A 15,359-nucleotide genomic window follows, 5' to 3' on the forward strand; every position below is an offset into this window, starting at 1 on the left:
GACCAGAGTAACATTTTATTGGCTCTCAGAAAAAAAAAAAAGAATGATCATCTTGGACAAAACGGCTTTCTATGTCTCAAAAAGCTTCATTTCTAAACCATATCTAAATAAACACATTCATTTGGGAGTTTAAATACATGTACATACAAATCACAAATTTAATAGCATGCACACACACACATGTGCGTGCGCGTACACACCCACACACAATTTTGGGACCAAAAAAAACAGTGTAGCTGTACCCACCTAGAGGGAATATCTGCAGCAATATTAAAAGTTGAAGAATTTACAGTGGAATATTTTATAATTCCAACTTCCCCTCCGTCTGTGCTCACATCCTCCTGCAGCAGGGCATCATAAACATGGAGATGCTGTAAACAATAATGCACCGTGCTGGATTCTCCAAAAAAGAAAAGAAAGAAACTGAATCCTCTGTTTGGAAACTTTTCCAGCTCAGATCATTTCAGAGATGTCACCAACAGCTCTTAACTTCAGTTATTGTTGTTTTTTTCTCCACCCTTTAAATTGTGTGACAACCTCCCTTTCCATTCTGCAGCACTCTCCAACAAGCTGTGGCATCTCAGGAGTTCTCCTCCGGAGCTCTGCGGAAACTTAGGCGTTTGAAGGAATCCCTGAGAGAGGCAGAGGATGGAGAGTAAGAGAAAGAAAATGATAGAAACACAACGAAAGGAATGATGATGAAGAGGAGGAGGATCAAGTAATGAATCATTCGTGTCAGATTAAAGTACAGATATGGGCTTAGTTTGTGTGTGAAGGGCAGAAACGAGGACTTTTTGTAAGAATCTTTGTTCTTCAAAAGGACACATTTATGTTGTTTTTTTCCTTAAGGGAGCAATAACATGACAAGTCATCATCAACTCAAATAAACTTTTATTCCTTTTCTTTTATTCCGTCTGCACGCATTTGCTGCATTCACTCTGAACTTTATCTGTGGGGACTGATTTTCTTTCAGATGGTCTCGCCATCATGGTGCTCTCCATCTTGCGGGTCAAATGTTTGGACAAACATGTCCCATCATCATGAACAGGACGGAACAGATACAGATAATGGGCAGATACTGAAAATGTTCATTGCAGTTTAATGTATCAAGAATTTATAAATTATTTTTATGTTATTGACCAGAAATATTAAAGTTGGTGTTAAATGTCCTTTTCCAGGATGTATTCAAGTCAGGACAGTCAGTCATAAAACAGACCTTATTACGACTGTTGTTACTAATTTATGTGCAGTTTTGTGACCCAAAAGATGTTAGGTAAGTTCAATGATCAGTAAAACCAAAAAACAATGACAGGTTTTTCCTCATGCTAAAACAGCAGCAGTTGCTTCTCTTTGGTGGCGGCGTTTACCTGTTCTCCAGCCGAGGCCTGATGATGGGTTTGTAGAGCTCAGGAATCTTCCTCTCCAACATCGGCCTCAGGCTCTCTCTCAAGCGGCTGTAGTTCTTCTTTAGCTCCTGCTGGTACTCTTTCTGGTCTGACGTGATCAAGTGCTTGTTCTTCTCAACTGCTTCACCACATCTACATGATATGAGGTCAGAGCAGAGTGGCAGCATTTACAAAAAAGTGATTTCTTTACATGAAATAAAAAAATTAAAAAAAATCACTCCATATCCTTTTGGACGCAAAAACCTTACAGTTGCGCAAGATTTCTATGGTAATTATGTGCAGCCAACATATTCACAATTGTCTCTCCATCGCCAGGAAGAGATAAAAGTGTAGCATGATTTTGCACACCAATTTGCAAATTTATGTCCAGTTGTTTTAGACTGTAGGGAATTTCCATGTACTTAGTGGATTTTTCCAAATATTATCCATACATCAATCAATTTTCTTTACTCACTTTTTCCTTTCCGAGTCGCATGGGAGCTGGTGCCTATCTCCAGCATTAACTATGTGAGAGGCAGGGGACACCCTGGACAGGTCTCCAGTCCATCACAGGGATGCATAGAGACAAGTGGGACAAACAACCATTCACTCTCACTCACACCAAGGGACAATTTAGTTACCATTTTACCTAACATGAATGTTTTTGGTCTGTGGGAGGAAAATGGAGTATCTGCAGGAAATGAATGTGTGCACGAGGAGAACCTTCTCACCAACAGAGAACAGCTCTAACCACTGCACCACGGTGCTGCCTTCCACATATCAAAGTAAAACAAATAAAATTTCTTATTTCCTTTACAAAAAGGATTGGTCTTTTTTTATTGTGCATACAAGAAAACCTTGAAGGACCTGAGCTGAGTTAAGTAGAGGGCCACTTCTCACAGCACTCTATCACAACACGCATAATGACCAACAAAGAACTTTCTGCAGGAAATCAAAGAGAAGGCACTGATTGCAAACACATGTCTGAGTTTATTCCCCAGCTTTTAATGAAGGTAATATAGAAACGGCACTGTTTTGTAACCGTATATCTTAAAATTCACAGGGGAGTAAGCAGAAATGACAGTCACAAAGCAACTACAAAAATTGAACAGGCTTTTAGCTAGGTACTTCTTTCTATGAGAATTTACAGTACTTGTGTTTTCTTTTCTTTTCTTTTTGCAAATCAACAGACTTTTTCAGCAAAAATATGCACATTTTGCAACATGATTCAAGTATATTTTTAGATTACTTTAAAAGTATCCAACAATTCTGGATGTATACAAGTTAAATTCAGATTGAGGAGGGGGGAATAACAGAGAAAAGTATCAAACGTGAATTCAATAGCTCTGAAATCAGAGCGACTGGTCTCATTTACAAGAGAGCACAGGTCTCTAAATAATTTAAAATAATTTATTTTAAATAGAAATGTCATGCCGATCATGCGGCTCATCTGTCAATCAGCCAATTGTGTGTCATGTCCACTCTTCTTTTGAAAAACCGCGGTACAGCGAGTCTGCGATAAACAAACCGCGAAGTAGCGAGGGACTACTATACAATGAGATTTTCTTTCCTTGCTAACAATTTAGTTTTAAAAACTTACATTTTGTTTTCAAGATATCTGTAATTGGAGTTCAGTTTATCACCTCTTTTGCTTCACTAAACATGCCCAACTAATCAAAACCATTTTATCACTTCAGTAACTGTTCATGTGATGAAAGATAATGGTTATATTTATAAAGCGCAAGTCTGTTTTAATATTAAAATAACATTTTAACCAGCTATAAAATATAAGTTGGATTGGCAATTTCAATGAATTTTCTAACAAAACCACAGCTGATGATTGGCATAATAACATAATGTTGTCTAGATTTAAGCTAAAAACAGCAACAACAACAACAAAAACTCTTGACAATTCAGTAAATATTTGCTGCCAAGCTTGTAGCAATCCAGACAGCTGAAATGTGACATGTAGTTTAGAAAATGGAAACGACATGCCTAGGGGATGAGAATGCACACAATGTCTGCACAAAATCACTGCAGACTTAGGCACAGTGGCACGAGAAGGAAGGTTTGAATCCTGCTCTGAATACTCAAAATAGAATGAAATCCTTCTTGGCATAAAGTTATGTTCAATTCAAATAACAGAGGAGTGATAACAAATGGATTTAGAAAAAATGCAGGTTTAAGATCTGAAGGTGAACCGTGACAACTTCAGTTTCCAATTTTATTACATTTAACCAACTTGTTTTGTGTTTATCTTGTCTGTTTCTGATGTTTTATTATTTTTTCAATAACCGAGACCACACCGAGAATCTAGGCAAGACGTTTAATCCTCAAAGTCAGGTCTCACACAGATGCCGAATCATCTACAAAAAAATAAATCTCTGAAGGTTTATTCTGTGTTTCCACCTGCTGAGCCTGTGCCATGGTAACAAAGAAAAACTCACATTGAAATTCATAAATTCAGCTGGTGAGCTCAAGGCTTCCAGCTTAACATGAAAATATTTACAAGATTTTTATTGTGCCTTAGTTTTTAATTTAATTTAATTATTTATTTTTATTTTTTTTGCTCGACCTTGTTGCAGTGAGAATCTCCAGGTGGTGATCCTTTGATCGTATCTTACCTCATTATAAACTCTTTGAAACACAAGCGCAGTTTATTGTGGTGGCGGAAGAGCTTCGGGTCCGCTGGGATCTCATTCAGGAAGACCTGGGCCACCTCCAACGGGCCCTACGACAGGAGCGAACAAGGACAAACACAACGGGCCAGAGTCAGACTAGAGGAAGAAAGAGAAAGCAAAAGCACTACAGAGGAAGGAAAGAGAGGAAGTATTTGGAAGTGTGAGAACAAAAGAAGGGATGACAATGCTCCTCATTTAGAAAAGGGAGGAAAGGGTTTGTAAACTGAAAGTCTAACGCAGCTAAGAAACGAAATGTATAACTAAAACATGAGGAAGGGGTTGAATAAAGGAGGCATGATTAGCATCCTGCATTGCTAACATGACTGCCAAACATGCATACAGCCACCATTTGGTTGCCATTTACCCAGTACGAAATCTTGTTAGCCCAACTTATATTCATCATAAAACCACAGCACGTTTGCACGATGCTTGCATCACGACAGGCACGGTTAAACAGCGCTGATTAGCATCACAAACGCATCGGGTCTGGGCCTCGGTTCCTGTGAGCTGCCGACCCACACGCAACAAAAAGCGGCGCTGATTACAGTCAAGAGTTATATGTTTACAAAGCTGCTGAGCATTAGCGTTATGTATACAACCGTCAACTCGGAGCGAAGGACCTGTCAGATTAGACGCAGGAAGATAAAGCACGGGACGAGGGCGAGCAGAGACGTTGAAGCTAGCTCCGTCATTACTCTAACATTCACCATGCTGGCAGAACCTGGAAGCTATCAGATCAAAGAGACCTCCGGTTCAGCACGCCATGCAGCGGAGACATGAAAGGAAGAGGGGACCATGAGCTGACGCTTTAACTGAATCAGGAGGAGAGCAAAGGAAGGGTTTGGCTTATAGGCTTTGATGTGTGATCCCTGTCTTGTCTCCCACCTGAACACTAATCACAATGGAAACGGTCCATGCGATAACGCATTTAAAAGTGAATAATCTCGCATACGAGGACAAAACATGTGACACAAGGCCAAAGAGTCATTTTACAAGAACATTTGCTTAAATGTAAAGAGGAAATTTGTTGTGTAACAGGAGAAAGCAGACAGTGGCGCACAAAAAAATGCCGTGCTCATTACCTGGTTAACAGTGGCTCCCACAGAGCCTTGCAGCAGCATCTGTAACATCTTAGCATCTGGTTGTTCTCTGTGTGTGGCCACTGCTAGCTCCCGAGTCTTCTTCTGCATGTCCTCTATGGCCACCTCAATAGGAGTGAGATCAAACTAGAAGCAAAAGAAATCAAACATTTATGCAAGTCTTAAAAATTAAAAAGAAATTTAAAAAAAATTACCCGTCTCATGTTTGGAACTGACCTCCTCTTTCTGGATGACGTTGATGCGAGTCTTGACGTAAGGGAAGGCGTGCATGGTGGTGAGGATGGTCTTTCGCTTGTACTGCTCGTTGAGCTCGCCGCGAGGCCGTCCGCTCTTGGTGAAGGGTGTGGTGTACATGAAGCGCCGCAGGTTGAAGTTCTTCTCAAAGTTCGTCAGGCGGTCTTTCATCTCATAGTCATCAAAGAAGGGCTCCACATAAGTGATCTGGATATATGCCTGGAGAGGAGTCATGCAAAACAATTACAAACCTTATTTTCATTTTACAAAAAAGATCTATAAGAATTATTAGTAGGAAGTTCTATGGTCACCCAACAAATATATTATTTCATCAGTTGAAATTATTAAGATTTTATGATTTGGTTGAATATAGTATTTTACAAGTCATGTATAAAGCTCATAAAAAACATTACCCCTAAATATCCAATTAAAATTTGATAAAAATAGATAGTCAATATAACCTTAAGGGAATGGAAATGTTTAGAAAACCTCCATTTAGAACTAGTCTGAAGGAGCTGCATTGTAATTCAGGGAATAGGATTGTGGAATCGCCTTGATATCACCATAAAAATTTCTAAAACAATGTATATGTTTAAAAAGATGATTAAGGCAAAATTGTTAGGAAAGTATGATACCATGTGAAGGATTTCACTTTGGAGATGTTTAAGCCTAAGTTGTTGTTTGTTTCGTTTTTTTGGGGTTTTTTTTTAAATAAGGGGCAGATATAATAAGATTTTTTTCTTCTTTCTGCACCCTTTTCATTCAGTTTTTTTTTTCTTTTTGATGAATTTGTTTTGTTAATCTTGTTTCTTTTAAATAAATGAAAACATGAATTAAATTAAAAAAAATAAAAAATAAAATCTTGCCAACAGTCAGCAAACTTGAGTGCCTTTTTTCTCCTCTGAACTTCAGCCAAAATAGCAGAAAGTATATTATCCAACTGGACAATTGTGCATTTCTAACCTCTGGACTAATAGCAAGAATACATTTCTGGCTGTTCTGTGTACATTAAAAACAATCAGAACAGATTCTGCCTCCCATTTCTCTAAAAGCCTGATTGATTGTAATTGGCATAGTTTGAAGAAATCTTTGTTTGTGATCATCCTCTTTCTTTTGTAGAGGTTCTTAAAATATATAATGAAACTGCTTCATCATATCTTTTTGTCTTTTTTCACAGGAAACCTAGCATTTCAAATATGTCCATGCATGTCTAACACAAGGACAGCAAAGTTATGGAAGCAAAGTTTCCATAAATGAACCATAACACACCAGATCAATTATGGTCAATGTCTTTTGTTGATATTTATTTTTCATCATGCTTATAACAGTTAATTGTAAGGAAATATATGGTACTGTGCAAAAGTCTTAAGCCATCCATAGTTTCACTAAAGTTGGTTTCTACAGAGCTACGCCTTTTGTATTGTCAGGGGTCTTGGGCTTTAACTCTTTCTTCTTTTTTAGCCCTCTACTCATTCTTTAAGCTCACATTGTGCAACATGCATTTATGTTCAGGTACATAAACTGGACAGAAAACAAAGGAAAAAGCAGTGAAAATACAAAAAAAGGACATATGTATATATATTAAAAAACTTCAAAGTGATTTATTGCTTAAGAAATCTAAAATACAAGAAAGTCTGGATTCAAAGAAGCTAAACGTAAAGAAATCAGTAAGATATAACAATTTTTGCAGCTCTGTACCAGTGCACAAAGTGACATGATATTACAGATACCTTGTTGGGGTTGAGCTGCTTTCTGTCAACTGGTGTCGAGTCCTTTATCATCACCAACGTGTCGTCTTTAAAGCACTGACTGTAGAAGTTCTAAGAGCCAGGAAAATTAGAACATTATCTTGTTATGCTTTACACTATAAACACTACCTGTACATAATACATAAAAATCACATGTACTGATTTTATTGCTGTGTAAGATTACCCATTTCTTACTAAAATGTGAATAAAATATTGAAAGCATAAAACAGTTGATCCACAGGTTTGATAAATACCTGATGCTGACATTGAATGGAATTAATTACCTTTGCAAGCATGTAAATGTTTTTTTTTTCAAAGCTCCTATAAAACTCACTAAAAACAGATGTATAATTGCTAGTCTTGCTCTCTGTCATTATGTTCATTCAAAGGTTTCTCTGTTATTATCAGATTTCATCATTAAGTGGGCACACTGTCTTTCCTTTTTCTTGCACAAAGCAGCATATGTGGCCTTTCATCTGTGCTACCTCCAGCCTGTGCGATATCTCCGGTAAATGCGTGATCCCAGGTTCCTTGTAAATAAATTCCCGCTCATCCAGGTCGCCAAACTTCGCTCCATAAAAACCCACACGGAAATAGGTTCCAAACATCCTCTTATGGCCCTGGAGAGAAACAAGATATTATATCAGACTAAAACAAGTAAAATATTTTTCTAATTACCTTTAATAGGATGTTATGGTATAAACCACATTTCAGGCCAGAAACACAATAGACTTATAAACAAGAAAAAAAGCCCTTCCTTTTCACTACTATCATTATATTCAATGTTTATAAGGTTCGAAGCTCTAAAATGTGTTTTTACATACATTCTACCAAGTTCTAAAAGAAATACTGAACAAAGATCATTAACCTTTATTTTATTTCTTTTTCATTTAACTATGAACAAAAATGAATGAGATGCCTTTTAATTGTTACCTTTTGAATTATGTTATCAAAGGCTCTATGAAGTTTGTCATGCGTAGAAGCCAGTTTTCGAAAATCTCTGCGAGCCTCTAAGACTGGGACGATGATCTTGTAGACCTCGTTCACGGCCTCATAGAGACCACCCTGAGGAGACAGACATCACTGCTGGTCAGCTTGAACAGTAAAAGCTTGACAAAGATTTGTTTGTTACTGTCCTATTAAAGAGATAGCTCAGTTCTTTTGAAACACGGTTCTGAGGAAAGGTTTTACTATTTAGTAATTCTTGTTGATAGATGTACAGTAGAGCTTATATGTGATGGGACTGGTGACCTAACAGGTAGGTGAAGCAGGGCCAAGACCATACATACCACCTTAAAAAAACGGCTCCATTGCTGAAATATGTTATAGCAGATGTGACAATGTTATTTTATAAACTTAAACCTTGCCACAAGTTTCACATTACAGTAGTCCCTCATTTATCACGGGGGATCCGTACCCTGAAGCCCCATGAGAAGTGGAAAACTGCAAGGTAAGTAGTTTATTTTAGTACACACATATATATATATATATATATATATATATATATATATTATTTTTTATTTTTTTTATTTTTTTTTAAAACGCGTTTTAAACATTTCACACACTCTTGCAATATTTTAAACAATATTTTTAAACTAAAGTTTAGAGTGGTCAAGCAGGTGGCTGCTCTTGGCCACGCCCACTTCTCCGCTCTGCATGGAGATCAGCTGTTCAGCTGCAGGAGGAAGCTTATCCTGCAGTGTGGGCTGCTGCAGAAGGTGCTAAATAATTCAAAATAAATAATTTTAAATAAACATTCTATGCCGATCATGCGGCTCATCCATCAATTAGCCAATTGTGTGTCATGTCCACTCTTATTTTGAACAACCGCGATAGAGCGAGTCCACAAAAAAACGAACCGCGAAGTAGCGAGGTACTACTGTACATGTGTATATACATAAGTTTATTTTTAAATCTTTGAGTGAAGTTTTTTTATTTTATTCATTCAACCTTTATTTATACAGGCTAGCTTCACTGAGCTATGGGGACTCATTTACAAGAGGGACCTGTTCCAGACAGAACATATAAAGTACAGACAACAAAACAGTAGACAGTGACAACAATAAACTAGTTGTTGTTTGGTTTTGGCTCTGCTTGGACTCGCTGTTAACTCTTCAATCTGGTCAGAATTAAATTATTTTTCTCCAAAATGGGATTGTTCAAAGAGCTATCTACAACAGGTAAGATATCATTTGTTCATAACCTTTTCACACAACCCAAGATTCAAAGAATCTGAACCCTTTCTTTAAACTCTGTTTTAATTTTACCCAGCTAAAACATTTTTTTTTGCATTAAAGTCCAAAGCTTAATATACAGTGATGCTATAAACATTCATGTAGCTTCATCTTACGTTGCTGAAGAGCTCAGCTGCCTGCTCCAGCAGTCCCACCAGGCCGCTCTCTGTGAAGTAGCGCCCTGAGCACACGCCGTCCTCATCCGGCGACAGGATGTCATCTGACACAGCCGACTCCTCGAGCACGTTAGGGGAAATGTTCTGAGCAGAAAATCGGTCGGCTAATCAATTAGTTAGTCCACTTAATCAAATAATCAATTGCGTGGCTTAAAAGCACATGTCCTACAGCGGCGAGAGGAACCAATTTGACCATCGTCCAATCAATGATCTGCTGACTGCTGCAGGTTGGCGTGTCCTGTACTGAAGCACTACGGTGGTGTCGTCTGTGTGGGAGACAGCTCAATAACGACCTCACCATTTTTCTAACTGCTTGTTTTTCATTTGTTTTTCATTTGAGGAAATTGACTGGTGATTTGTTCTTAAAGGCGCAGGTTTGGCTTGGTTTATCAACACTTTAATCTTCAAAAGCATCATGTTAGGCAAAGATGTCAGGGGACCAGATTTATAAAGTGATTTTGGTGAATTTCTTTCACTGTTGGCACACGCTATTAAATCTACAGGCATTCACTCCATAAGGAGATTTGTAGTATAATAGTTTGCAGAATAAATTATTATTATTTTTTTACTTTTCTGTATTTTTTCGTAATCCATCTACTTCTGAAAACTTTGCGTTTTTAGGTCATTCTTCTATCAAAATGGATGACTCGATCAGGAATGGTGTGCTATGACTTTTGGTATATTTATTATAACGTTCATAATTTTTAAATGTTTAAATTTACATATACCCATTGAACTACACTGATATCTCTTGAGTTCCTTCAAAAACATTGTTGTATGAAATCTACTTTTGTGTACTTGTTCTGTTTTGGTTTTTCTATTCTCTTTTAAGCTTTCTGATTTTTAGTTCTTAGCTGCTCTATTGTTTATTTTAACCTTTAGCCATGGTTTTGCTGATTTTAGCTTCTGTTCTGCTTGTTTAAAACTAACAATTCAATTCATGTTTACAGAAAATGAAGTTTTAGTTTTGATTTAATACACTCGATAAAAGGAAAGTTTTACTCCACTGAACTACAAGCTATAACAAATATTCTGTGATTGTTTATGCTGTGCATTGCCTAATTTTATTTATTAATTTATTGCATGAGGATGCAGTGTTTCTTAATGTACCTGGAAGGTGACGCTCCCGACTGGAAGGTACTTGTGATCCTCCAACATGCTGAGGTACTCGGCCACCAGGGCGGCAGCATGAACCAGGCACATAGCGGACTCAGCGTAACACTTCCTGTTGTTGTGCTTCTCTGCCATGTTCTGCAGCCATGTCAGACGGAGGTCAGGAGACGTCTGGTAGCCCTTTGCTATCCTGGAGGGAAAGGAGGGGGGTTATTTTGTTTCCTCTTTCCTTTTTCCTTTATTTAATGATCTTTAAGTCTAATTAAGATGGAAATCTTCCTTGAGAACAACTTGGCTGAGAAAACTGTTAGAGTGCACAAAAAGGTGCACATGTAGTTGAAGAGGGAAATGCTTGCAAATGAAAATATAAATATAATACACACAGTGCATTAAACTTACTACATTTACAGTATGTGATTTTTTTTATGCAAAGCTATTGAAATAAATCATCCATCCATCCATCCATCTTCTTAACATTCTAAATGCATGTCAGTCTAATGCATTTGAAATGTGACAAAAAAATAATTAAATGTGGGTGGCACAGTTGGTAGAGCTGCCGCCTCTCAGCGAGAAGGTTGCCGGATCGAATCCCGGCCAGAGGCCTTTCTGGGTGTTGTTTGCATGTTCCCTCCGTGCATGTGTGTACTGAATAGTTTTCATTCGATACAATTTCTAGCTTAACAAGTGATCCTTGACCTGCCATTGTGCATCTGATCCTAACAAACCCAGCCCATTGAAGCAGATGGACACTTGTCCTGAGCCTGGTTCTGCTAAAGGTTTCTTCCTCATGAGGGAGTTTTTCCTTTCTACTGTCCCCTTCATGCTTGCGCAAGAGGGTAGTTATGTGATGGAGTTAAATTCAAAGCAGTCTGCTCCTCAGATAAATAATATTAAATTATTATTTTTATACATTAATGTTTTTGTTCAGTGCCCTGAGATGACTTCTGTTGTGACTTGGCGCTATATAAATAAACTGAATTTAATTTAATTGAAAAAAACTCCAGTTTCCTCCCACAGACCAAAAAACATGCATATTAAGCTGATTAGTAACTAAATTGTCCCTAAGTGTGAGTGAGAGAGTGAATGTTTGTTTGTCTCGTTTGTCTCTGTGTCCCTGTGATGGACTGGAGACCTGTCCAGGGTGTCCCCCGTCCCTCGCATAGTGACTGCTGGATATAGACACCAGTGACCCCTGTGACCCAGTAAGAAGCGGGTAAAGATAATGGATGGATGGATAGACAAATGTGCTGTGCATCAAAAAATAAAATACAGCATAGTTCAAGCCCGTGAGTCATTTATGACGTATATGTCAGCATATGGGCTGCAAATAAATCTCAAAACCTTACATGTACCAGAGGACGAGTGTAGCAGCAGAATAACAACCAAATGTGCATTAGCGACGTTGGCGTGTTCGGTAGAATGGAATTAAATGTTGAGGTAAATGCAAGTAATCAGAGTGAGACACTAACTGGTCAGACAGACACTGACCAGGTGACTAGAGCCAAAACCCAAACAGAAAGTTTCACAAGAAATAATCCATGTACACAATACTGAAGCATACTGAAGAGATGTGCCAAAATCCACACCAGCACATCTTCTCTCTGTGTCTCAGTGTTTCCCCTTCTCTGTCCCTCCCAAACACACACACACACACACACACACATTTGTGTGCTCACTGTTTAGATTTGCATACACACAAAGACAGATCAGAGGACTAAACTGCTACCACATGGTTACCATAGTGAGTGCAGCAAACAGAGGCTAAACAGCCTGGACCACAGAGAAATAAAATCCATCAGTGTATGGTAAGAGAGGAATGAAGGAAACAAAAAGGGTAAATTGAAATAAAATAAAGGAGGGAGCCTTGGACAGAACAAGTGCTCTTTTATGTTTTCACCTGTACATGAGGTCCATGAGCATTTCAGGATCTTCCTGGAACTCTCTCATCTTCACTGTATCTGACAAAATACTGTTGAGGTTTCTTAGAAGCTCATCCACCTGAAAATACAAACATAAAAAACTTTAATTAAAAAAAAATTGTTGTTAGCCTGTGTGACTACGTGTGTGTTCGATCGTAACCTGTGAGGACAGCTGCGTGTTTTGCATCTCAGCATCTTCTTCTGCATAGGCCAAGATGGTGCGCAGGGAGCGCCTTAAATATTCCTCCTGGAAGTCGGACGATTTACCCACCAGGGAGGCCAGAGACATGGTGACCTGCATCTTTATTCTTGAGAAGTTCTGCAAAAAACAGGATGCAAATGAGCAAATGGTTGATTTATTTATAGATTTTTACAATATATTCATATCTTTCCTTTTGATGTTTTTCTTGCAGCCTGCAGGTAAGAGGTGCTATAAATTCAAAGAACTTAACTTGCAACAGCTCATTGGCACTTTTTACAGATGCATACAGTGTACCTGTATTTATTCATTCATTCGTTCGTTCGTTCGTTCGTTCGTTCGTTCGTTCATTCATTCAAAATAAACAAAACAAATTCATTAAAAAGAAAAAAACGTTGAAGGAAAAGGGTGCAGAAAGAAGAAAAAATTATTATAATATTTGCCCCTTATTTAAAAAATATATAAAATAACTACAAACAAAACAACTACTTAGCATTGAACAATCTCCAAAGTGAAAACAAAAAATATTAGGAATCATTCACATGGCACCATCTTGTTTTAGAAATGTTTATGGTGATATTGAGGTAATTCCACAATCCTAATCCCTGAATTACAACGCAGCTCCTTCAGACTAGTTCTAAATGAAGGTTTTACAAACATTTCCATTCCCCTAAGGTTATAATGACTCTCGTTTTTAACAAATTTTAATTGAACATTTGGGGGGTAATATTTTTTATGAGCTTTATACATGACTTGTAAAATACTATATTCAACAAATCATAACATTTTAATAAGTTCAACTGATGAAATAATATATTTGTTGGGTGACCATAGCACTTCCTACTAATAATTCTTATAGCTCTTTTTTGTCAAATAAAAATAGGGTTTATAATTGTTTTGCATGCTTTTCCCCAAACTTCAATACATCTACAATAGATGTAAATATGGAACAAACATTACATTATACAATATATACAAAGCTTTGTCATCCAGAAACTCTTTTACTTTATACAGTAATGCAATTGATTTAGCCATTTTTATTCTTAAGTAATTCACATGAAATTTGTCAGCTTCTCATCAGTAATGACACCCAAAAATTTTTGTGGTAAGGTTAAAATTCTGGTGTTGAAAACAAAATTAAAAATATATGACTAGGAGTTCAGATCTGAGAAATTGTGACAAGTGAAACTGAAGTGGATAAATGAGTCCAAACTTATCAGAAACGATAAGGCTTAGTTTGGGCTAACTCGTGCGCTTGGTGAGCAAAATGTGATTCAAAACGTCCAATCCTACAAAAGAGCTACAGTTCAAGTTGGCAAAAGAGGAAGATGCTGGAACAAAAGCCAATATTTAAATTAAAGGCAAATTGATTTGGTTTTTTCATTTCTTGAAGACTTTTTACGTTTCATCTGAGGAGCTTTCTCAGTTCTGAAAAGAAGAAAAAGAAGTCCGGTTGCTTTAGAGTCAACTTGCTAAACCGACCATGTCCTGAATGAGAGTCTGCACCATCATGTGGAAGGTTGTATCATAAAAATCTGCCGACAGGTCCGACTGTTATCAATGAGTCTGTTCAGATCAGAACCGGACCAAGAAACCACATAACAAGGTGGTCCAGTCTGATAAATAATCTAACCAGCAGAGCGCATCATTTACCTATGCAGGAAATGGCAAAAGGATGCACTTTAGATGCAGCAAGGGAGACAATTTTTTAATCAATAAAGTCTGAAATTAAATAAACCGAGGGAGGACAGTCGAACAGACGAACTGTGGGTAATAAATTCCAATCAGGCAGCATTTAGTGACATTTTTGTCTGTAAGCAAAAATGAATTGGGTGAAGTTTCGCAGCGCTCTTTGAAAAAGACCCATATAAAATAGAATGTATTGAAAAATATCAGCATCAGCTAAAATATAAAATGTACTTATGATTTTGATTTGCCAACTAAATAAAGAAAATAACAACAAATGTGGTGTAATTGTTGTTTTCTATCTTTGTTTTCGTCTCATCTTTTCCTACTTCACCACCACCACCACACACCCACACCCTTTGGTTCTTCTGCAGAAAGAGAACTGTGTAAATGTGCAAGAGAAAATGTGCCCATGTACTTGTGAAGTCCCATCCATCTCCAGCATGACCAGCTAAGCGGGAAATGATCTCCCATTAGCAGAGACATAATCACCCATGGATCATCTCTACGGCCCCATTCTGTTCAACTGAGCATAGAGCCAGGGCCTAACCACCCATCACTGCCCTCTAACAAAGCATGTGCGTGTGTGTGTGCAATAAAAAGCAGACTGAATGATAGCTAAAGTCAACACAAAACCTTTTTTTGCCTCTCCAGAACAGGATGTGTGCGACTCCTCAAAGTGATTTGGTTTTATTGGTGGACACAGATTCTGGTATTGTTTTATTAAAACCAAAGTGTGTGTGTGGGGGGTGGGGGGTGGTGCGTTTGTGTGTGTGTGTGTGTGTGTGTGTGTGTTTGTTTATGTTACTTTGTGAGGCCCATTTTTCAACACATAACTACATTGTGGGGACCAACTGCTGTGGGGACCAAAGCTCGGTCCCCAT

At 37.8% G+C, this 15,359-nt stretch overlaps 1 protein-coding gene across 1 annotated transcript in view; it reads right to left on the reverse strand.

Moving 5' to 3' along the window:
* Positions 1-220: 220 nt before the first annotated feature.
* The window catches only part of dock8 (dedicator of cytokinesis 8), a 71,573-nt gene continuing 56,434 nt past the window's right edge, over positions 221-15,359 (reverse strand). The window contains exons 37-48 of the mRNA XM_037680987.1: positions 12,751-12,909; positions 12,569-12,669; positions 10,669-10,861; positions 9,499-9,642; positions 8,082-8,213; positions 7,634-7,768; positions 7,131-7,220; positions 5,383-5,619; positions 5,149-5,292; positions 4,010-4,116; positions 1,368-1,538; positions 221-632 (exon numbers count right to left, since the gene is read on the reverse strand). Of these exons, the coding sequence (XP_037536915.1) occupies positions 581-632; positions 1,368-1,538; positions 4,010-4,116; positions 5,149-5,292; positions 5,383-5,619; positions 7,131-7,220; positions 7,634-7,768; positions 8,082-8,213; positions 9,499-9,642; positions 10,669-10,861; positions 12,569-12,669; positions 12,751-12,909 (1,665 nt within the window). The 3' untranslated portion in view covers positions 221-580. The remainder of the gene's footprint in view (positions 633-1,367; positions 1,539-4,009; positions 4,117-5,148; positions 5,293-5,382; positions 5,620-7,130; positions 7,221-7,633; positions 7,769-8,081; positions 8,214-9,498; positions 9,643-10,668; positions 10,862-12,568; positions 12,670-12,750; positions 12,910-15,359) is intronic.

Source organism: Nematolebias whitei, chromosome 8 (genome assembly GCF_014905685.2).
Source record: "Nematolebias whitei isolate Nwh7 chromosome 8, NemWhi1, whole genome shotgun sequence".
Classification (NCBI taxonomy): Eukaryota; Metazoa; Chordata; class Actinopteri; order Cyprinodontiformes; family Rivulidae; genus Nematolebias; species Nematolebias whitei.